This window comes from Agelaius tricolor, unplaced genomic scaffold (assembly GCF_023055355.1).
Source record: "Agelaius tricolor isolate 1412-34295 unplaced genomic scaffold, bAgeTri1.0.p SCAF_16, whole genome shotgun sequence".
Lineage (NCBI taxonomy): Eukaryota > Metazoa > Chordata > Aves > Passeriformes > Icteridae > Agelaius > Agelaius tricolor.
The window spans coordinates 1,143,680-1,167,520 of NW_027269276.1; the positions used below are offsets into that span (position 1 = coordinate 1,143,680).

A 23,841-nucleotide genomic window follows, 5' to 3' on the forward strand; every position below is an offset into this window, starting at 1 on the left:
AAGAGGCAGCGCTCCGTGCTTCCCTCCCTCCGGAATGAGCTGGATGCTGGAAGCGTTGGGATGAGCTGGGAATGCTGGAAGGAGGATCCATGCTGGATTCCGGGATCCATCTTTGGCTTCTCCCCCCCTCCCTGGTCCGGGGGAGCGCACCCAGGAATTTTCCTTGGGATCGCCCCCAGCCCCTGGGTGGAGAAGGAGAGACGGGAACGCGGTTCTGGTGTTCTGAAAAGATTTTATTCCATCACTATCCCGTGGGAGCATAAATAAATCAGGAATGACAGCACATGGAACGCAGCAGGGAACGCAGGACACGGACGGGACAGACCCGCGCTGGGAACTTCAGCAGCTCGGACTGAGTGGGAATTGGGATCTCCAGGAAAAACCAATGGGATTTGGTGTCATTCCCTGTGCTCCAGGCAAATCCCGTCAGTCCTGGGATTGTCCAAAGTGCTGAGCCTGGCAAGCTCCAGGTGCGTCCCTTGGGATCCATCCTCAGGATCCACCCCTTGGGCTCCATCCATGGGGCAGCACCCCCAGGAATATCCCGGGATCCCACCACGGGAAGGATCCCGAATTTCCACCATGGGAAAGGATCCTGGGACAGATCCCAGTCTCCGGCTGCAGGAAGAATTCCAGGTTCCCACTACAGGAAGGATCCCAAGTTACAATGATGGGAAGGATCCCATCCTGCTCCCATGGGAAGGATCCCAGGCTCCCACCATGGGAATGATCCCAGTTTCCCACCACAGCAAGGATCCCGTCCTGCTCCCATGGGAATGATTCCAGTTTCCCAGCACGGGAAGGATCCCGGATTCCCACACGGAAACCCCCTTTGACGATCAAGCCCTTCCCACTTCCCGCCCCTTTTCCAGTTCCGCTCCCACTGTCACATTTTTTGCATAGGAAAAAAAATTAATAGCAAGGAAGCGTCGCGCTTTCCCGGGAATCTGCCCCGGGCTGGCTCATCCCAACGGACAGGACATGGCTCCGACTTACTGGGAGCCTCCAGGCTTTCCCAGGAATCAGGTTAGAGCGGGATTAGTGCCAGACAAGACACGCAGGACGTGATTCCAGGCTCTCGGCAGCCGCAGACTCCGGAATTGTGTTCTGGGTGAGTGGATCCAAGGAATTCAGGAGTAGAAACAAAGGAATTTCTTTAGAAAACATCCCTGGAGTCAATTGTTCTTGGGGCTGTTCCGGAAGTTCTTTAATTCCAGCTGCAGCTGCCGGATCCGAATGTCCTTCTGCGAGAGCTCGTCCTTCAGCCGCCGGATCTCGTCCTGCTGCCGGAAGAACATCCGGAGCAGCTGGAAAACAAGGATGGAGATGAAGGGTGGGATCACATCGGCTCATCCCAGGATTTTGCCAGATCCATGCTGGGAATGGGCCGTAACTTGGCTGATTTTGGAGACAAGGGATGGATTTGAACTGAAGGATGGGAGATTTTGATGGGATTTCGGGAAGGAATTCCCAGAGGAGCTGATCCCTGGAAGTGTCCAAGGCCAGACTGAAGCAGCCTGGGATAGTGGATGGTGTCCATGGAAAAGGTGTCCACCATGGGAAAGGTTCATGGGATGGATCCCGGGCTCCCATCCCTGGAGGCATCCCACATTCCTGCCCCTGTTGGGATGGAGACTGGCAGCACGGTGCCTTTCCAGGTTCATCCCCAGATCCCATTCCCATTCCCATTCCAGGGCTGCCCCACCTCGTTCTCCGTGCGCGGTGGGACGTTCTCCAGGAGGTCGATCCCATTGACCACCACGCTCTTCTTCTCCCTCACCGGCGCCTTGAAGACAATCTTGGAATTCCTCTTGTATCCCTCCTTCAGCGACACCAGGATGGGATCTGTGGGAGAGCTGGCGGATCAGCAGGATGCCGTGGTCTTTTCCCACATCCCGGATATTTTTGGGATACCGCCCTGGTGGGTTTACCTCTGTTGACCCCACTGAGCCACTCGTCTGGGGTCAGGGCTGGCTCCGTCCCTGGAGTCATGGGATAAATGTCCTCCTGGTACGTCTCCGACTGGGAAAAGGGGAAGAGAAGAGCAATGGGATCTGGGAATCTGCTCCCTGGGCCCAGGGAAATAATCCCCTGCCCCACAGAGGGAATAAACACCCGGATAGTTGGGAAACTCTAGGCACAGGGAGGAAATTTGGGAAGTGCTGGCTGGAGCAGAGAACCTGGGATCGTGTCCTTCACCCAGCCCTGGCCAGCAGCTGGATTTGCTTCCCAGAAAACCCCAATCCAAGAGATATTTTCCCCCAAATTCCCAAAACTCAAGTGAGACCAACCCCTTGGAGAAACGTTCCCTAAAAACATTCCCGTTTAATTGTGGTTGAAATTCCATGGGATGAGTGAGGATAGAGAGGTCCAGGGATGGTGGGGACAGAGCCATGCATGGGATTGGCCAAAGCGGGGCATGTCCATGGCTCTGGAGCCACCTGGACATTCCAGATCCCCCTCATTCCCACATTCCAGTACTCACCCGCCTCGGGACGATCATGGAGATGGGCTCGATGAGCCCCTTGAGGGTGATGAGTTTGTAGAAACGGAAAACTTCGCAGGCGGAGACGTCCAGGCCGTGCTTCGGCATCACCCCTGCGGAGAGCACCGGGATCAGCCATCCGTGGAATTCCCAGCATGGAAAATCCCAAACCGGAGAGGCACCGGGGTCACCCGTCCACGCAATTCCAGCATGGAAAATCCCAATCCCATTCCAATCTAAACCCAATCCAAACCCATTCCAAACCAATCCAATCCAACCCAAACCCAATCCAAACCCTTTTCCTTGCTGTCACTCCATCCAGCACCTTCCCCATCCACCTTTTCCATGCTCTGGGAAGTGGAGCAGCAGCACCTCCACCCTTACCCAGCCCTTTCTGCGGAGCCGGCGAGCGGAATTCCATGAGATAACTCAGGTAGGGCTTTTCCGAGCCGATCTCGTAGTACCGGATGTTGCCATCGCCCTGGAGCAGCAGGGAAGAGGGATGGGAATGGATTTGGAAATGAGAAGGTGGGAAAAACCAGGATTAGGAGCACTTAGAAGGCAGGAATGGGTGGGATACTGGGGAGGAATTGTTCCCTGGGAGGGTGGGGAGGGGCTGGGCTGGAATTCCCAGAGAAGCTGTGGGTGCCTCAGGATCCCTGGAATATCCTGGGATGGACGGGACTTGGAGCAGCCTGGGATGATCGAATGTGTCCCATGGCAGGGACATCCATGGGACTGGATGACATTGAAGCTCCCTTTCCATACAAACCATTCCAGGATCCAAATTCCAGCCCCAATCCCTTGGGCAATGCTGGGAGATTTTTCTGGGAATGGCACATCCGGATGCTCCGTGCATCCCTACCTTCCCAGCCAGGTATAGCATGTGGGTGTCAGCGTCGTAGAAGGGGAAGAGGAGCCCCGAGAGCCCATCAATCTCCTCCTCGATCAAAGGCATGGATAAATCTTCCTGGAAAACAGGAAAATCCTGGTGTTAGCTGTGTCCTGGTGGCAGTGGCATGGAGAAAGAATTCCGGCAAGGATGGAGCAGGGATCTGGACAGGGCTGGAGAGGGATCCCGGTGGGGTTGGAGCAGGAATTCTGGCAGGGATGGAGCAGGAATTCCAGCAGGGACAGAGGGGGATCCCGGCACCCACCTGGTCCCAGAGGGCGATCTGCCGGGTGTTCCAGCGGGACACTCCCGTGGTCAGAAGCCGTTTGGTGCTTCCCAGGAAAACCACGCGGTTGACGCGGTGGTTCTTGCAGCTGGCCTCCTGCAAGACAGGAATGGGCTCTGGAATTCCCCTTGGATCCAGCTCTCATCCCAGGAAAGCCCTTTCCTTGCACCCCCAGTCTCATCCTGGGGAAATTCCAGCTCTGTCCTTCGGCACCTGTCCCGGGGCAAGTCGACATTCCCATTTTCCCGAGGATCAGGGAGAACCCACCATCCTCCTCCAAACCTCCAGCACCTTCCCCTTTTACTCCCACCGTTTTCCACAAATCCTTAATTACCAACGGAATCAAAGCCTCCAACTCCTCCACTTGGGATGAGGCCAAGCCTTTCCCACCATCTCCACAACCAGGCTGGCAACCGGATTCCACCACGCGGAAAACACCGCACGCGTGGGAGCACCTGCGGCACTTGAGGGGTATTCTCCCAACATTCCGTAGGACCCTTCCCTGAAAATCTCACTCCAGGCGCCCGTCCCACCTGCAGGACCCTCCCGGAGCGCGGCTCCACCACGCGCAGCTTCTTGTCCTTGCAGGTGGTGGCCAGGAGGCTGCCGTCGGTGTTGAAGGACATGCAGAGGATCACGTCCGTGTGGCAGTCGATCATCTTCACCGGCTCGCCGATGTCCAGGTTCCAGATCAGCACCTGCGGGAAGAGCCTCTGGAGCAACCCGGGATGGCGGGAGGTGTTCCTGCTCTGTGGAAGCTGTTCCTGGTCTATGGAAGATGTTCCTAGTCTATGGAAGCTGTTCCTTGTCTATGGGAGCTGTTCCTGGTCTATGGGAGATGTTCCTGGTCTATGGAAGCTGTTCCTTGTCTATGGGAGCTGTTCCTGGTTTTTGGGAGCTGTTCCTGGTCTATTGAAGCTCTCCCAGATCTATGGAAGTTGTTCCTGGTCCATGGAATGTCTCCCCGATCCATGGAATGTGTCCCTGTCTATGGAAGCTCTCCCTGACCTGTGGAAGATGTTCCTGGTCTATGGAAGCTGTTCCTTGTCTATGGAAGCTGTTCCTAGTCTATGGAAGATGTTCCTGGTCTATGGAAGCTGTTCCTGGTCTATGGAAGATGTTCCTTGTCTAAGGGAGCTGTTCCTGGTTTTTGGGAGCTGTTCCTGGTCTGTTGAAGCTCTCCCAGATCTATGGAAGTTGTTCCTGGTCTATGGAAGCTGTTTCTGGTCCATGGAATGTCTCCTCGATCCATGGAATGTGTCCCTGTCTATGGAAGCTCTCCCTGACCTGTGGAAGATGTTCCTGGCCGATGGAAGCTGTTCCTGATCCATGGAATGTCTCCTTGACCTACAGAATGTCTCCCTGATCCATTAAATATCTCCCTGGCCTATGGAAGCTGCTCCTGGTCTCTGGAATGTCTCCCTGGCCTCTGGAATGTCTCCCTGGCCTATGGAAGCTCTCCCTGATGTGTGGAAGCTGTTCCTGGACTATGGAATGTCTCCCTGGTCGTGGAAGCTATTCCTGATCTATGGAAGCTGTTCTTGATCTGTGGAAGGTGTTCCTGGCTTTTGGAAGCTGTTCCTGGTCCATGGAATGCCTCCCGGATCTACAGAATGTCTCCCTGGTCATGGAAGCTGTTCCTGGTCCATGGAATGCCTCCCTGGCCTATGGAAGCTCTCCCTGGCCTATGGAAAGCACGAAACGAGACGAGCTTTAAGCTCCTTCCAACCCAAACCATTCCAGCGATCCCGCTCCGGCCACCCACGGGTGACCCCCAGCGGTGCCGGAATCCAGGGAAGCCCTTTGGAACGGCAGTCCCAGGAATGCTGACCTTGTAGTCGTAGCCGGCGCTGAAGAGGATGTTGTTGGTGGTGGGGTGCCACTCCACGAGCCCGACGCGGCGGCTGTGCCCGTACAGCTCCAGCACCGCCTCCGTCATGTTCCGCTTCAGTCCCCCCTCCGGAATCTCCCAGATCCGCACCTGGAACGGGGTTCGGAGCTGCGTCCCACCTCCCGCCCCTGGAATTCCTGTCCTGCCCAGGAATTCCAGGATCAGCCCTGCTGCCGACTGCCCCTCAAGGAGGAGCAAGGGGTCCATGGGATCCCTTGGGGAAATTCCAGCCAGGGTGGATCCACGCCCGGAATGGGGTTTGGACCATCCCAGCTCCTGGCCTTGAAAGCTCCTTCCCAAAAACATCCAGAATCCTGGAATTCCCAAAAACAAAGCTTTCGGGAATTCCAGGATCAGCCCTGCTACTGATTGTCCCTCAAGGATAAGCAACAAATCCTTGGGATCCCTTGGGAAAAATCCAACCAGGGCAGGTGGTGTTATCCAGACAGGGCGCTGGAATGCTCACCCTGAATTCCCAGATTCCCAGCCCTTCCTGACCCTACAGACTCCACATTTTGGGATCCTTTGGGATAAAGACTCCCAGATTTTCCAGGTCAGTTGCTCTAAAAACCACCAGGGATTTTCCCAGGATTTAGCTCCTCTTTTCCATTGTCTCCATGGAGGTTTCCAACCTGAACCTTTCCCAGGACCTCCCCGAGCTGCCCCCTCCTGTCAGGGACTTTAGGAGAGCCTGGAATTCCCTTCAGAATTCCCATTTTTCTCCAGGCTGAGCATTCCCAGCTCCCTCAGCTGCACCTCATGGGAATTACCCTCTGGATCCTCTGGATTTGTGTCCAGAAAATAAAGAACAGGAGGGAATTCTGGCCCAGGAGCCAGGCTGGGCACAATTTGGGATTGCCTTTGATCTCCTGTCCCTCAGCATTCCCAAAACAAATGCCATGGAAATATCAAAATGGGGAATCAATGAGATGGGGAAGATGGATGGATCTGGGAATCACATCCCGGAATTCCGGCTCACCGAGGTGTCCTCGGAGCAGGAGGCGATAATGTTCTCAATGAAGGGATTCCACTTGATGTCCAGCACATTTCCCTGGTGACCACAAACTTTGGGATAGTTCGGCTCGATCCGGCCAGTCTGGAGTGGGAAAGCAAGGAAAACATCGGGAAAAAACATCAAATTTTGGGAGAAATTGGTGTTTCCAGGGATGGGAAATTGTTGGAGAAGGGAGATCCAGCTCAGCCTGGGATGGGCCAAGCCAGGGACTGAGTTTATCCAATATTCCCAGTATTCCCAGCTGATCCATGGATGGGAAGGGGTTTCTTCAGACTCCATGGAGCAGGGAAAGGACAGCTGGGAGCTTAGTGGGAATTCATGGAATCATGGAATATTGGGGTTGGAAAAGCACTCCAAGATCGTGGAGTCTCACCATTCCCAGCACTGATCCCTGTTCCCAAGAACTGCATCCACAGGGATTTTCAGTCCCTCTGGGAATGGAGACAGGGCTGGAAAACCCTTTCCATGAGGGAATTTTCCCAATATCCAAACTTCTCCTTTCAGGATCCAAATCCATGCGCGAAAGGACCGGAAGAGATTCCAGAGGCTCCAAAGCCCCTCGGCCGTTGGATCCTGCGTGAATCCCAGAATCCCAGAACAGTTTGGGTGGGAAGATCTTCCAGGAGATCCATTCCCAATCCCTGCCATTGCCCAGGATCCCCTTCCCCATCCCAGGTTGCCCCAAGCTCATCCAACCCATCCGGGAGTCGGAGCATTTGGAATTTCCCTCCCAGATTTCGGATTTCCTTCCCACACTTCAGGATCACCATTTTCCAAGGTTCTCCTCCATGGAACAAACCCCAAATTCTGGGATCGCACAACTCCTGCTAATCCCCAATCCGTGACCCGGCAGGTTGGGAATCTTTCCATGCGGGATTTCCAAAGCTTTTACGGAGCCTCCTGGGAAGATTCCCACCGGGATGGGAGCCTTTTCCATTCCCAAGGAAGCTCCGTGTCCGGATGCCACCCTGGTGTCCTTCCCTGCTCCGTTCTGGCTCCGTGCCGGAGCGGCGCTCGGAGCGTGCGGAATAACTGGGTCAGCTCGGCACGGCCGCTGAATATTTCATGGATTTTCCCTCCCGACTTTTCCCGTGCTGAGCTCCCGGCTCCGTTTATTGGGAACAAAGGAACGTGCTGGGAATTCTGCCCTCGGCAGCTCCAGGAAGTCGGATCAGGGCCAGGAACGGCTCCAGAGCTGTCACTCCCAAGGTTTCTTGGGATTCATTTCTTCCCTCGAGCTGCAGGGAGGGATTCGGGAAGGAAAAATTCCCAAAGATGAGACAGAGAAGGAAAAGGAAATGTGGGAATGTCAGTGATTCCTTAGTTCTGCCTCCCAGTGAATTCTTGGGATGCAATTCCTGGTTTTATCTTTGTTACATGAAATATTCCAGCCCCCATCACTTATCCAGAGGATCAGCTTATCCCGCTTTTCCCGAATTTCTGATTTGCATTGCCAGGACTTCATTCACACCCTGGTCACAGCAGAAATTCCCAGAGAAATCGCAGAATTCCAGGTGGATGGAATTTTTACAGCACAAATTCAAATTCCACCTCTTTTCTGGTTTCTTTTGTTCTTTTCTTTCCTTTTCTTTCCTTTTCTTTTTCTTTTATTTTCTGATTCTGAGGAATCAGCCAAGTGAATGCCTTTTCCCATAAAATTTGATGGATTTTCCCAAAATTTATCAGGATTTATTAGGAGGACAGCTCTGAGTTTGGTTTTTAGGGATCGTTTCTTCCCAAGAAGTCTGGAATTTTGATACAAATTGGTTGCACACACCGGGAAAAGGGCAAGGAATGTGCTATTCCAGGGCACCCGGAAAAGGCGAAGGAAAAATAAAGGCAATAAAAGGGAAAAAATCCCTAAAAAAATCCCGGATTCCAGCTGCGTTTATCCCGTTTTTCAGTGGGACCTTGCCGGCAGCCTGAGTTAATCCAAGGTGAATCCTAATCCCTGGATCCCTGATCCCCGGCTGAGGGAAGCTCGGTGACCCAGATTCCGGCCCCGCGGGGACAGCCTGGAGCTCTCCTGGCTCTGGCGGCTCCGAGGTTTTCCACGGAAAAGGCTGGAAGGAGGAAATCTCCCGGCAGCTCCCACCCCTCCCTTCGCTGAGGCGCTTGGATAAAGGGAAAATCCTTTGGGTTATGTTGGGAAAAGGGAGAATTATTTGGAAAAACTGTGAATTCTGGGGACTGGGGGGGTGGAGAGGGAATTTTTTCCCTGGGAGTGGCTGGAATAGCAGCAGGGAGAGGGGATGGAAACCCTCTGGATTCTGGAATCAGGGAATGGGACTGAGGAATCTGTGTAGAGAATCCCAGGAATTCCAGGGGACTCAGAGCCGTCTCTGGGATGAGAGGGATGGAATTTCCCTCCCTGATGGAAATCTGGGATGAATTTTCTGTCGGATCTGTCAGCATCAAATCCAAGGGGGTGGGAGAAATCCTCAATTCCCATCCTTGGAGCAGCACGGCTCCACCCTGGCAACGGCTGAGCTCCACTTTTCCCAGAAATCCATCCAGCAGGAAATCTTGGATGAATTATTTCAATATCAGAAATTTCCCAAACCTGCTTTTCCCCTGGAAAACACAAACCCAGGAGCGCTTCCAAACCCACATATTCCACGGGAAGCTCCACAAACGTGGAAAAATCCCTTCATTCCACTTCATCCTTCAATCCCACACGGAAAACCTCAGGGATGGGTGCAGCATCCATCTGGCAGCACCTCTGGATCCCATTCCTGGATGGAAAATCCCAAGGAAACACGGAAAGACACTCGGGGAGGTCTGGGAATTCCATACTCTATCCTATCCCAAATCCAGGCTTTTCCCTATCCCAATTCCAGCCTTTCCCCCATCCCAAATCCAGCCATTCCCACAATCCTGGCAGTGGCGGGAGCAGGAGTTTGGATTTCAGCTTCCTCCGGATAAACAGAGGCTGCCCCTTCCCACTGCCACTCCCGTCGGGAGAGAGCATTGGCTGCCTCTGGAAAACAGCTCCTCATTCCTGGCAGGAACAGAAATCCCTCTGTTTCCATGGAAGTGACTCCCTGCAAAGGGATCCGTGGGGATCCCAACAAAACCCTTATCCCAGATCCCTCTCCAGCTTTCCCGGGGCTCCTTTAGGCCCTGCAAGGGGCCCTGAGGATTCACTGGATCCTTCCCTTCTCCCGGGGAACATTCCCAGCATTCCCAGCCTGGCTCCAGAAGGATGGGATGTGACGGCACTGAGCTGCTTCCTGACGGAATTGCAGCATCCAAGGATTTTGTTCCCTGGCTCGCAAGAAAGGAATATTTTCCAAGGGGTCTCCAGGACCAAATCCTCAAGTCCGGGTCGGAAAGGGCTTGGAGCATCCTGGGATAGTGGGAATTGTCCTTGTCCCATCCCAAATCCATCCTCTCTCCCATCCCAAATCCAGCCCTGTCCTGTTCATGGAATGGGATGAGCTTTAAGGTCCTTTCCAACCCAAACCATTCCAGGATTCCAGGATTCTCCCATTCCCAGGGAGCCAATCCTGCTCTTCCTGATCCTTCGCCCACTCCCTCGGGATATTTTTATCCTGGTGCTGGGGACAGGCTCATTCCCAATCCTGAGGCTCTAGGATCTGGGAGGAGGGAGGAGCAAAGCTCCCTTTTCCCAACCTACACATCCCTTGGATCGCTCCATGAAAACCCCGGGGTGTGGATTTGGGATGAGCAGATGGCCCGGCCCAGATTCCGGGAGCTTTGCTGAGGGCAAAATCCAGGGAAAAGATCCAAAAATACGGCAGCAAATCCACGGAGCGGCTCCGCGGTATCCGGGTTACCTTCATTAGCTTCTAATTATGGATCACAATTAATTAGGGAGCTGCTGATTTCCAAGGAAAATGAGTTTCTCCTTAATGAGCTAATCAGGCTCCGGATAAAAAAAAAAAAAAAAAAATCGGGAATTTATTAACTCCTCCAGCATCCAGGGCCGCTCCAGGCGGGATTGACCAGCTGGATATCCCAGGATTTCAGAGGATCCCTTTGGAACGCCATCCCTGCTTTTATCCCGCCGGGATTTTGCCAGGAAAAAAGTGATATTTGCTGGGAATGTGGGGCTGCTCCTCAGGATTCGGGATCGAGGGGGTGTGGATGGTGATTCCAGCTGGGATCCGTGAGGAAGGAGTGGGGATGAGGCCGGAGCTGGAGCGCTCCGGGTGCTCAGACAAAGCTCCCGGGTTTTTTTTTTTTCTGGGAATATTAATGAGGCTCAAGCTGTGCTCTGCAATTAAATCCTGATTAGAATTCCTTCCATCTGGAGCTGCCTCCGGAATGAACAAGGAATTCAGGAGAGGCGGGAATGTTGCACAGGGAAAGGGGTGGGTGAAGGAATGATGAGATGGAGGGAAAGAAAACCAGGGAGAGCTGCTCCCTCTCCCAGCTGGAATTTGGGATCTGGGAATTTGGGAATGCAGCTCAGCCATGGCAAAATTCCTCCTGGGAATGAGGCTGGGAGCATCCCAGAGCTGCAGGTGCCCAGGAACGGGATGTGGATTCCCGCTTGGAATACAGGAATAGCCCAGGTGAGTGCCTGAATTTTGGGAGCAATCCAAGAATCCCAGAATCCAGCAATGGGTTGCATGGGAAGGGATTTTATCCCATTCCAATATCCCAGGTTGCCCCAACCTGGCCTTGAACATTCCAGGGATAGGGAAGCAACAACTTTCCTGGGAACTGTGCCAGGGCCTCCCTCCCTGGAAAAATTCCTTTGATCTCATTTTAATGGATTCCCTTCCCGTGAAAACGCTCCCCTTTCCCTCTCCAAGGCAAATTCCAGGCTCAAGGTCACTGCTGCTGCTTTTCCTGGGAGCTGCGGATCGCACGGGATCGGCTGGAGCAGCCGCTGGATTGGTGGGAATTTCAGCTTCAGATGGGCAGATCCCAGGGGAATTCCTGGGAAAAGCGAGGGGAATCTTGGATAGAAATGGAAAAGGGAGGAGGGGGAAGATCCCGCCTGGATCAGGGATGAGAGGGATAAGCCCCTCACAAAATTCCTGCTTTTCCCATGGAAAGGAGCTGTTCTAGTGCCCAACCACCCTTTGGAGGAGGAATTTTTTCCCAAAAATCCAACCTTAAATCCCTGGCGTGCCTCCATCCATCCCCTGGAAAAACCAAGGAAAGGGAAGGAGCAGTGGGATGAGGTTGCAAGGAGCTGATTCCTTGGAATACTGGGATTTGAGTGGCACCTGGCACTGTAATGGGACAGGCTGAAGACATTCCCAGTGTCTGAAAGTACGGGAAAACCTCCTGGAGAGATTCCAAAAATGCTTTGATTGGATGTTTGGATTCTTCCTTAAAAAACCCCAATTCACCAATTCCACAGGAAACCCCAGGAAAAGCGGCAGGGGTTCGGATATTTTGGGGTGGCTCCAACTGGGAATCCCATTCCCAGGAGCCATGAGGAAATCCCAGAAAAAGCAGCAGGAATGTAGACACTTTTTTGGGAATTCCCATTGGGAATCTCACCTGCTCCGGCAGGATGACGAGGAAACCCCAGTAAAAGTAGTAGGAATTGGGACACTTTGGGAATCCCATCCAAGAAAATATTTGGACACTTTGGGATGGCTCCATGTAGGAATTCCCATTGGGAATCTCACCTGCTCTAGCAGGATGACGAGGAAACCCCAGGAAAAGGAGATTTGGACATTTCTTTGGGGAATTCCCATCGGGAATCTCACCTGCTCCAGCGGGATAATAAGGAAACCCCAGGAAAAGGAGATTTGGACTGATTTTTTTGGGAATTCCCATCGGGAATCTCACCTGCTCCAGCGGGATAATAAGGAAACCCAGGAAGAGGAGATTTGGACACTTTTTTGGGAATTCCTGTCAGGAATCTCACCTGCTCCAGCGGGATGACGAGGAAACCCCAGGAAAAGGAAATTCGGACAGTTTTTTTGGGAATTCCCGTGGGGAATCTCACCTGCTCCAGCAGGATAATAAGGAAACCCCAGGAAAAGCAGATTTGGACGCTTTTTGGGAAATTCCTGTCAGGAATCTCACCTGCTCCAGCAGAATGATGAGGAAACCCCGGAAAAGGAGATTTGGACATTTCTTTGGGAATTCCCGTGGCGAATCTCACCTGCTCCAGCGGGATGACAAGGAAGGAGCCGCCGCCGGCGCTCTCGGTGACGATGGCCAGGAACCGCGCGTTGACGGCGCAGAAATGGTTGTCGTGGACGTTCTTGGTGATGGGAATCCCGTCGAAGCAGTGCTCCCGGCTCGCCGCCTTCCCGTAAACATTCCGGAACTTGGAGCTGCGGTACTGCGGCCGCCATGACATCCCCTGCCGGAAAAATGCAGGGATCGGCATTCCCAAAAAAAAATAAAACCCCCCCGCGCTCCTGGCTGTCCTCGTGGGCATGGAAGCGCCGGGATGGGCCAAATTCCAACGTGAGCATTCCCGAAAAATTTAAAGCATCCCGCGGAGAAGGAATAGTTCCTAACAGGCTGAAAAAGAAAGCTCAGCATTCCCAAAACAACCATTCCCAAAACAACCATTCCCAAAACAACCATTCCTGGTTGCTCTCCTGTTTTTACCATGGACATGGGATCATCGGGACGGGCCCATTCCAACAGGAGCATTCCCAAAAAATCGAAAGCGTTCTCCCGGTGCTGGAATGGCTCCCAAAAGGCTCAGAAAGAAAGCTCAGCACTCCCAAAAAAACCCCATTCCCATAAAACCATTCCTGGTTGCTCTCCTGTTTTTACCATGCACGTGGAAGCATCGGGATGGGCCCATTCCAACATGAACATTCCCAAAAAAACCTATGGCACCCAAAAAACCCCAGTGCTGGAAGGGTTCCCAAAGGCTCAGAAAGCCACAGAATTCCAGCTGCTCCCCTTTGGAGCGGGAATGCTCATCCAGGACACGCCTGGGTGCACATGACAAAGGAATTCCGGCTTGGAATGTGATGGCTTGGAAATGGATGGCGGGAGAGCGGGAATTGGGGCGGGAGGGGGACGGAGGGAGCATTGGGAATATTCTGCGTTTCCTGTAGGTTTCCGTGCATGGAGCAGCCCGGGATCCAGCAGGGATCCCAAGGATCCACGAGCTGATCCTGGTGGAAAAGGACCCAGGAGTGAATCCCCAAAGAACTCAAGAGTAAATCCCCAGCACTGCCCTCATTCCCTGGGAATAGCAATGCCTGGAAAACACGGGAAAGAACCCAGGAGTAAAATTCCGTCGGCTTTGCCTTCATTCCCTGGGAATAGCAATGCCTGGAAAACAGGGGAAAGATCCCAGGAGTAAAATTCCGTCGGCTTTGCCCTCATTCCCTGGGAATAGCAATGCCTGGAAAACAGGGAAAAGAACCCAGGAACAACCCCCCGGTTGTACTTGGACATTTTCCCGCTTTTCTGGCAGCTCCGGCCTTTCCCGGAGCAGCAGCAGGAGCAGCTCTTGTCTCCATGTGCTTGGCTTTTCAAAGGATCCTTTCATCCCTCGGGAGTCTTGGAAACAGCGGGAGCAAGGGAAAAATCGGGAAAGGAGCTGTGGCCACAACAACAGGCACAGCCCCGGCCCTAATCCTGAAAAAACCTGGATATCCTAAAAATAGCTCCCGGTAATCCGCCCCGAGCGTCCGAGCTCACGGGGAAATTAATTCCTGCCTTCACCTGGAATTTTTGGGAGGAAAAATTCCTCCCTTCCAGACTTTTTTTTCCCCTTGGAATTGTGCCCGTGCCCTTTTGTGTTGTCACCATGGCATTTCCCATGTCCTGAGGATTTTTAATGGGAATAAAGAGATCTTCCCTCGTTCTTCCAACGGATTTGGTTTTGAGTAGCAGGGGGGAAAAAAAGGAGGGATTCGCTTGGAAAAATCACTGGGAAAAGGAAATCCAACAGAAAAAACTCTGGGGTTTTCAGGAAGGGGATTCAGGAGACAGAGCCTCTCCCAAATCCTGTTATTCCCAGTTTTCCTGCCTCTCTCCTGGCACAGAGGTCGTGACAAAAATTCCCTGTCCGGGATCTTCTGGATAAAATCAAGGCTGAGTTTTGTAGGAATTTGGGGATATGCAGAAATCCCAAATCCAAGCTGATCCCAGCCTCGGGTGTGGGGTTGTTTTCCCTCCCTCCCTCCGCATCCGGAGCATCCCTGGAAGTTTTTTTCCCATGGGAAAGGTCAGGAATGCTGGAGTTTGACATTTCCAGCATCAATGGCTCATTAAGGCTGGGCACAAACAGGAGCCGCTTTTCCAGAGGAAAATCAAGGATCTGGAATCCCCAGGAAGGAGCTGGAGCTGCCCAATCCCACCCCATGGACATCCTTCAATTCTTTTGTGCAGAAAATGGGGGGAAAAAAGTTAAAATCTGGAATTTTTTTAGGGAAAAATCCCCTCTGGACTCGCTGCTGTGCCACATTCCTGGGGGTATTCCTGGAATAGACCCGTGATCCCAAATTTCTGGTGGATTCCACGCGGAATCTGCACCTGGGAGCATCAGGGCTGAAGGGTTTGGGAGCCTCAGGGATTAAATCCCAAAGGATTTGGTCTGTCTGGGAATGGATTTGGGGAAATCCCAGATCCCGCCCAGCCGGAGCAAGGGGATATTTTGGGGTTGATATCCTGGAAATTTTGGGGGATTGAAATCCAGGCTGGAAAACCTCAGAACAGACTGGGAGAGCCCCTCCAAAGCCACCTCCCCATCCCAATCCAGGAATTTTTCCCACTGGGAGGGGAAAACTCAGGAGCAGGAGCTGACCCGGAATTCCCAAGCCAGCCCAGCCGTGGGGCTGGAATTCCTGATCCAACCTCACTGCAGGGCTGGAATTCCCACTCTGACCTTGCCATGGGTTTGGAATTCCCAGTCCCACCTCACCACAGGATCGATGCTCCATCCCAAAGAAATTCGGGATGTGGGGTGGGAATGCCAGGAATTCCCTTCATTCTGAGGGATCTCCGGGGCGGAGCCGGCCCCTGGGGGGCTCTGGGCTGGCTCAGGATGAGTTTTCCATGGATTTTGTCGCAGCCAGGTGGGAATTCCCGGCCCGGGACACTCACCAGGCCGCGCTTGCTCCCCAGCACCTCAGACTTGTGCAGGTCCCTCATGGAGCTCTGTGCAGAGAGGGAAAGGAAAAAATTCCATTCATTTCCCAGGAATTCCAGGGAAAACGCCCCAACCCTTCCTGGCGCTCAAGAGGGCCGGGATCCGACCCCCAGCAGGGAATTTTTGGTGGTTCCAATCCCGTTTCCTCCTCCCACTTTTGGGGAATTCCACGCGGCAGCCAAAGTCCTTCTGGAGGACGAAGGAATTCCATAAAAATAATGGATTTATGGTTGAAAAAAAGCAGGATTATGGGATTTGGGAAGGAATTCTTCCCTAGGGAAGTGGGGAGGGGCCGGGCTGGAATTCCCGGGAAAGCCGGGGCTGGCCCTGGATCCTTGGGATGTTCAAGGTGGGGCTGGATGGGGCTTGGAGCAGCCTGGGGCAGCGACAGAATCCATGGAATGGAGGAGGTGGGGCAATTCCGGCTGGGAATCTCCCAGCTGAGGTTTTTCCAGCCTAGGGTTTCCCCGGAGTCCAACTTTTCAAGGATTTCAACTTCCTAGAAATCCTGGGAACGGCCTCTCCTCTTCCCAAACACTGGGAAAAAGCTCCAAGTGAGTCCGGACAGAGCTGAGCTATTCCCAGGAATCCTCATCCCTCCTGGAACCTGGAGCTGCTTCCCAAGTTTCCACGGGTCTCATGGAATTCTTGGAAAGGTGCAAAAGCCACCCCTGGCACCCTCAGGGAGCCGAGTTTGGATCATTTTCCATCTGGGAAAACTCCCGGAGGAGGAAAACCAAACTTTCCCAGGCCCCACGTGCCGAGAACAATCCCAAAATTCCTCCTCCGGCAAAAATTCCGGAAGCAAGCCCAGTTGTCCTCCCACTCTGTTTTCCCAGTCCTTCCCACCTCAGGAAGCTCCGGATGGAGAACAAAACATTCCCAGCCCCCGGAGCTGCCCTGGGGCACCACCCCCGGGAATTTTCCCTCCTCCAGCTCCTTGGAATTCCATTTTCTTGAGGGGAAAACACATCCCAGGCTTTTTCCTGACTTTTTGGGAAGTTGGAGAGGGGGGAAATGTCGCTTTTCCCATTGGAATGAGCCAGGGATTCATCCATCAGAATTACTTCACATCCCGTCACAAATCCCTGGATCCAACAGGATTTTCCAGCCAGGATCCAGCAGTTTGGATCTGTCCCAGGAAAAGGCTCCGGTGGGAAGATCTCATCAATCCAACCTTTCCTAAAGGAAGCTTTTTAATGGGAAAATGGGGAAAAGCCACTTTAAAGCGGGAATTAAAAGGATGGAATTGTCACGGAAAAGGGACCCCACAGGGAAAAAATTCCTTAGGGAGGTGCCAGGTGGGAAAGGATCAAAAAACTGCTGGAAAAAAATCCACCGGGAGCAGAAACGTTGGGATAGCCTGGAAAAAATCCCTTCCCAAGCCCCAGCTCTGCACGGGACAGGGAGATTTATTTATCCTAGGAAATTTCTTTTTCCTGGGATTTTTCCAAAGCCCTGGGAAGCAGCTCTGACAGCTCTCCCTTTCCGCGTAAAAAATTCCAAATATTCCCAGGAATGAGCACCCTGGGGTGGCTCCAAACCCGGAACCCCCAAAGGATTTTTTTTTTTTTTGGGAAGTTTCTCCCAGGCTTTTCCAGCAGAAATCAAGGAGCGGCCAAATCCACCAACAAGAGAGGAAGGAAAACAGGCAGGATCCAGTCAGTATTCCAGGCTGCACATTCCCGTTTCCCAGGAAGCGCCGGGGGAGGCTGAAGGTCACGGGATGGCACCGACCCCCCTTCCCAACCCTCGGGAATCCCGGACAAGCCTTTCCTTGTGCTCCGGCTCCCGGCATGAGCGGAACCCTCCGGAGGCAGGCGAGGGAGCCTTGTTCTCCTTTTTCCCTTGTTTTCCTTGTTTTCCTTGTTCTCCTCGTTATTCTGGGAGCGGCCGCGATGTCCCTCCCCTGCCCCGGGATGTGCCTCAAATCCCACTTTTTCCCAGGTTTTCCTTGGATTTTTTTTGGGAATCGGGGTTCCCTGCTCTTCACCCAAGGCTCTCTTTTCCAGAAGTTGGGATGATCCCATCGGGAGCTGGGATCCCTCTGGATGAACTTGCATGGAATTCTCACCCCGGGCCAATTTTTCCACCCATTTTGCATCATTTCCTTAATTAATTCCCTTCATCCTCATTCCCACAAACACTGAACATTCCAGGGATTTGATCCTTAGAGAATTTTTGGGATAAGGGGTCAAGTTCTGGTAGGAAATCCATGGAAGCTGCCGCTGCAATCCTACGGATAAAAAACCACTGAAGCCCATTCCCAGCTTCCAGAGGAGGAATTTGGGATGGGATGGGAGATTCCCACTGAATCCCGGGGGTTCCCATCCCTCTCCAGGTCCCTCGGGATCCTCACCTGCCCTGCTCGGCCCCGCGCTGCTCGGGCGCCTCCGGATCGCCCAGGATGGACACGGAGCTCAGGGAATCAGGGCTGCTCCGGGAGCCTGGAAAAGAAGGAAACCCTTTGGATCCCAGCTTCCAACTGGGATCGATCCCGAACCGCAGCGCTGCCGAAACTGGGAGACGGGGATAACGATCTGGAGGATTTTGGGATGAACTCCAGTCCCTGGCGGCATTCCAAGGGTTGGGATCCACGGGGATCCAGCATCGCCATGGGCCGCGCTTTGCCAAGTAGCATCCCTGGAAATCGTGGAATCCTGGAATTCTGGAATGGGTGGGAATGGAGCTTAAACCCCATCCAATTCCATGGGCAGGGACACTTCCCCTATCCCAGATTGCTCCAAGCCCCATCCAAGCTTTCCTTGGACATCCCCAGAGCGCGGCTCCGCCTTTCAGGTCATTCCCATTCCCAAATCCAAACGATCCCTGCTCCTGGCACCGCCCTATCCCAAACATCCCAGCAGCTTCCCAGGATGCATAACAGGGAATTTGGCTGGAGCGTGGCTCTTCCCAAGCTTCTGGCGGAGGAGGATATTTTCATCATTTTCCCCAAATTTTTCCATCATTATTTTGCATAATTTGTTGGGATTTGCGCAGCAAGAGTTGCTGGGAGACACCACCACTTCCAGAGGGGAAAATTCCAGGTTGAAATTCCACCAGGATGGGGCTGAGCTCCGTGGAATTCCATTTCCTTGAGGGGAAAAAATATTCCAGGATTTTTCCTAACTTGAGGGGGTTTTAGGGAAGTCAGAGAGGGGGAAAAGTCCCTTTTCCTGTTGGAATGAGCAGGACTCAGCTGGGGGCTCATCCATGAGAATTCTGGATCCATAGAGTGGATGGACACACATCCTTGGATTTTAGACGAGCTTGGAAAAGATGAGGTTGGAAAAGCTTCGGATACAGGGATTGGCTGCCACCATTCCCAGCATTCCCACATCTCCCATCAAACCGGATCTCCCACAGCCAGACCCCAATCTGGGCTCAGGTCCCATTTTATTTATCCCAATTTATCCCAATTTATCCCGATTTTCCCACTCTCCATCAACACCTTGACCGCTCCAGCCTTTCCCTAGCGTGGCCTTTTTCCTCCTGGAGCTTTTCCCAGCCCCATTCCCGCCGGAGATCCGCGGCTGGAGCCTCTGCCAGCGGCTCTGCCATGAACAAAGGAGCGCGGGATTTCTGGGAGCGGCCTTGGCACGGCTCCGGGAGTGCCGGAATCCGTGGATTTGGGGGGCACCGGAGCAGCTGCCTCCCTCCATCCGGAGATGGTTTTTCCCCCCCACCCCAGCTGCCAGATTTAGGGAATGACTCGGGAGATAGGAATCCGGGATGAATGGAACTATTCATGGTTTGATAAAATTCCATGGAAAAGAGCGGGAAGGGGGTTGGGAACGAGCCTGCCCGGCCGGGTGTGGGTTACGGATCCCAGCGACGCCGCCAGGCCCCGCTAACGACCCCAATTAATTCCTTTGAATCCCAATTAATTGCACGGAATCCCAATTAAAGCTCATTAAAAAGCCGAGGGCTGGAGTTGCCTTGGACGAGGGGAATTTGTCTTGGAACGGGGATTTTTCCCTTTCCAGATTTCAACGGCTCCTTATCCCCGTTCCCAACCTACAGCAATCCCAAAGATTGGTGACCCCAGCCAGGCTTTTCCAAAGTTTTGTGGAGAATTTGGGAATGAGGGACAAAGGGAAAAAGGGAAAAAGGGAAAAAGGGAAAAAGGGAAAAAGGGAAAAAGGGAAAGAAAGGATTTTAAGGAATAATGAGGCAGGAAATGTCCCACTTCCACATTCCATGGATTCTCTATCCCAGTGTGCTCCAAGCCCTGGCCTTGGACACTTTCAGGGATCCAGCGGCAGCCACAGCTTTTCTGGGAATTCCAGCCCATCCCATCCCATTCCTCCCCAGTCTCCCATCCATCCCTGCCCCTGGCAGTGGGATGTGGGATCCATTCCCTGTCTCCTGTGCCTCCATCCCTTATCCCAAATCCCTCTCCAGCTCTCCTGGAGCCCCTTTGGAATATCTGGAATTCTCAAGGACAGGCTGCTCCATCAGATCCATTTTTAGCAGCCCCCCGGAGAAGCCTTCATCCCGCATTCCCGGGAAGCCAATCCATGTTCTCCAAATCCCAATTCCCTGCTAACACAGCCCAGCCCCTCCACCGAGCTCCCCCCGGATTGATCCGGTATCAGCTTTTCCATGGATCAGCATTTGTTCCAGCCACGACATCTGCCCTTCCAAGGCAGCAGAGGACACGGAGAATTCCCACTGGGAATATTCCAGCGTTCCAACCCCCCAGCCATGGAGAACTTCTGGAGGGCACGGCTTATTTGATCCTAACAGGGAATAGCTGGAATTTCCTCTCCGGAATCTGGGCTTGTCTCCATTTCCTTCGGATGTTCCCATTCCTTTGGATGTTCCCATTCCTTTGGATCCCAGCTCCATCATTTGGCCATGGGATCACCCCAGGACCATCATCCTTTCAACAGTGGTTTTTTTTGGGAAAAATTCCAATCGTTTCAAATCCCTCGTCCCAAAAAAAGCCCCACGCCCCCAGATCCCAGTAATTTGTTAATTTGGGATTTGGGAGCAGCCTCTGGAATGGGTGGGAGTTGGGAGCTCCTGATCCAAGGTTAAATTCTCCAGCCCCTCCCTGACCAGAATTCCCACCTGGATATTCCCACCTGGCTATTCCCAAGGATCCCCATTTTCATGGCAAAGGAATCTCTTTCTTTCCCTTTCTGTTCCCATCCTGACTCCCATCCCTTCTCCCTCAGCTTCCTGGGAGAGTTATCCAGGCTGAGGGATAATAATTCCCAAAATTTGGGGTGCTTTTCTCTTGCCAAGGCACGGAGACCAAACCAGACTCCACAGCACGGAATAATTATCCCAGATTCCCACAGATCTTCTGGAAGCTGGAAAAAAAAAAAGCTGGAGTGGCCATTCCATGGCATCCATGCCGCAATTCCAGGGAATTTGGGCAGCTCCCAGAGTGAGGCGTGGGCTCTCCCAGCATTCCCATGGATCCAGCTCCATCCTATTTTTAATTCCCTGGTCCCAAACTCCCCCAGGAGCTGCAGCTCCGGCTGCTCCTTCCCGTGGGAAGGGAGGGGGTGGCTCGGGACAGGGATGGATCCAGGAAATATTCCAGCCCCCCCCCCAAGCCTTTTCCCAGCCCTCCAAATCCCAGGAAAAGCTCTTGGTGCTGGCTTTAGGGCCCTGCTCCCAATTTCCAGCTGGATTTTCCTCCCAGGACAAATTGCTCGGGAATATTTACAAACTTTTGGAAAAGCTTATCCAAGGTTTGCAGCTCCTCTGGGAAGCGGCCCCGGCGTGGGAGGAGCTGCTGCAGGAGAATCCCAAATTCCTGTCCCGGATAAGGCCGGCAGCTGGGGCAGGATGCAGATCCAGACATTCCCTGGGGCTCCCCCTTTTCCTGCCTTTCTGTGGGAACAATTCCCACCCCCACATCCCACCGATCCCCGCAGCTTTGGATCACCGGAGCTTTTCCTGGATCCACGCTGAATCCGGAGAGCCACATCCATCCCGGAAAAGCCTCTCACAGCTCCTTGTCCCGCTTCCCTTTTCCCTCTCCACATCCAGGGAATGCCCAGGGGCTGACATTCCCCGGATCCGTGTCCCAGTTTTGCCTGGAAAAGCCCTGGAATCGGTGATGGGTCAGGTCAGGAAGCTGTTCCTGGAATTTCTTAGGATTTCATCAATCCACGTTGCAGGAGATAAAATCCATAGGAAAGCTTGGATAGAACAGAGGAATTTTTGGGACAGAAGACAGAAAACTTTTCCATCTGCTCATCCATTCCCTGAAAATCAACAGAAAATTCCCCATCCTGCTGCAGGTGCTATCCCTGGGGCCTTTTTCTGGGATAAATCCGTTCCCATCCCAAAAAAAAAACCCTGGGAATGAGCGCTCCAAATTCCCAGCCTGGCTTCCAACTGCACCCCTGAATATCTGGGAATCTGGGGGTCTTTGATCTCAGTTGTGGATTTATATCCCAAGCTCCGGCCTGCTCATCGACCCCTCTCTGGAATTACTGGGAACACACTTTTCCAGGGATTCTGGCAGGGATTGGGAATGGCACCGGGGAATACCCAACCCCAAAGACGGTGCTGGACACCCCACAAGTTTTTTCCTAAGGGGAAAAAAAAAAAAAGGGAAGGAGGGATTCTCCCTGTTCTCACTGGGGTCATTTGGACATTCCCACATCCCAGTCCAGGATTTGGAGAGGGATCAGCTCCAGCCCCGCTGCCTCCCATTCCCAGTGCACCAGCCCAGTGTCATTCCCAATGTTCCGGCCTTTCCCAGCCTGTGTCACAGCCCAGGGCTTTTATGGGATCATCAATCCCATTCCCAGAGCCCACTGAGGTCATTCCAGACTCTTCCCACCCCGTGACCTTTCCCAAGGCAGATTCCCTGGAATGTCTGGTGACCTCCCAAAGTCATGGCTGTGCCACACCCTCGGGCTGGGACAGGCTTGGAGCTCCCTGATCCCAAATCCCAAGGATCCCATAGCCTGGAATTGGCCCAGGCTTGGAGCTCCCTGACCCCAAATCCCACGGCTCCTCTGGAATCGGCCCCTTTGCTCCCTGATCCCAAATCCAGCAGGATCCAGGGGCTCAGGATCGCTCCAGGGCCACAGCCAACGCCACGGGATGGGAGAGCGGGATCAGGGATGGGATCAGGCTCAGTTCCCAGGGATCAGGGATGGGGAGAGACGGGACCGACCCCCAGGAAGCAAAACCTTCCCCGCAGGAATCCGGGAGCTGCTCCAGGATGGATTTGGGCCCCCCCCCTCCCCCGCCCCCTCCGCCGAGCTCCCGGAGCCATTCCCGAGGTTTTCCACGCCCTTCCAGCCACCTGTAGAGGTCCGGGAAGCAGCGGCCTAGGGAGGGGCCCGGGGGATGCGCGACCCCCGGGAGGGCTGGGCCGCGGGCCGGGGGCGATGCGCGGCTTGGGGGGGATGCGCGATTTGGGGGGGATGCTCGGTTCGGATGATGCTCGGCCCGGGCGATGCGCGGTCCGGGGGATGCTCGATTTGTGGGATGCTCGATTTGTGGGATGCTCGATTTGCGGGATGCGCGGTTTGGGGGGATGCGCGGTTTGGGGGGGATGCGCGGTTTGGGGGGGATGCGCGGTTTAGGGGGGCCGCTCGGTCCGGCGGATGCGCGGTTTGCGGGGGATGCTGCTCGCTTTTCGGGAGGATGCTCGGTTCGGATGCTGCGCGGCGCGGTTCGGGCTCCCAGCCCCGCTCGGAGCGGCTCCGGGGCTGCCCCGTGCCCCGGGGGTGCTCGCCCCGCACCGCCGCCCCCTCCAAGGGTTAAAACTGCAGCAGAGCTGCGGGGCCGGAGCGGCCGCGGCCGCGGGAGGGGCTCGGCCGCGATCGGAGCCCGGGGAGCGGCGGCGGCGGCGGCGCGGGCTCGGCCGGGCGGGGGAGGCGGCGGGGCCGGGCCCGGCACCTTGCGGGCACCGGGGCGGGCACCGGGGCGGCGGAGGGCAGCGCTTACCTCGGCACGGGCATGCGGAGCCAGCAGCGCCGGGGAGACGGAGGAGCAGCCGAGGAGGAGAAGCGAGGAGGAGCAGGAGGAGCAGGAGCAGCCGGAGGAGGAGGAGGAGGAGGAGGAGGAGGAGGAGGGTGGGGTGTGCCCGCTGCGCTGCCCGCAGCTCAGCTCGGCCGGTGCTCGGCGCGGCGGGGCCGTGATGTCAGCCCCGCACCGCCCCCGGGGGGAGCGGCCCGGCCCGGCCGCCGGGGGGGCCCGAGCCGCTTTAACCCTTCGGAGCCCCGGTGC

At 54.3% G+C, this 23,841-nt stretch overlaps 1 protein-coding gene across 1 annotated transcript; it reads right to left on the bottom strand.

Annotated features, from left to right (window-relative positions):
• Positions 1-212: 212 nt before the first annotated feature.
• CORO2B (coronin 2B) lies at positions 213-23,841 on the bottom strand. The gene is made up of 13 exons (XM_071441120.1): positions 23,560-23,841; positions 15,585-15,638; positions 12,667-12,870; positions 6,534-6,650; positions 5,495-5,644; positions 4,197-4,361; positions 3,643-3,759; positions 3,351-3,455; positions 2,870-2,966; positions 2,486-2,598; positions 1,932-2,022; positions 1,706-1,845; positions 213-1,307 (listed from the first exon to the last, which is right to left on the bottom strand). The coding sequence occupies exons 2-13, from the start codon at positions 15,630-15,632 to the stop codon at positions 1,176-1,178; spliced, it is 1,479 nt and encodes a 492-aa protein (XP_071297221.1). The 5' UTR covers positions 15,633-15,638; positions 23,560-23,841; the 3' UTR covers positions 213-1,175.

Excerpts from the sequence above, each read along its gene's own strand:
- CORO2B (XM_071441120.1), bottom strand. The coding sequence starts at position 15,632 with ATGAGGGACCTGCACAAGTCTGAGGTGCTGGGGAGCAAGCGCGGCCTG. Across the intron at positions 3,760-4,196 it reads GCTCCGGGAGGGTCCTGCAG|GAGGCCAGCTGCAAGAACCA; the intron begins GTGGGACGGGCG and ends CCTGTCTTGCAG. Across the intron at positions 2,023-2,485 it reads CCATGATCGTCCCGAGGCGG|TCGGAGACGTACCAGGAGGA; the intron begins GTGAGTACTGGA and ends CCCTTTTCCCAG.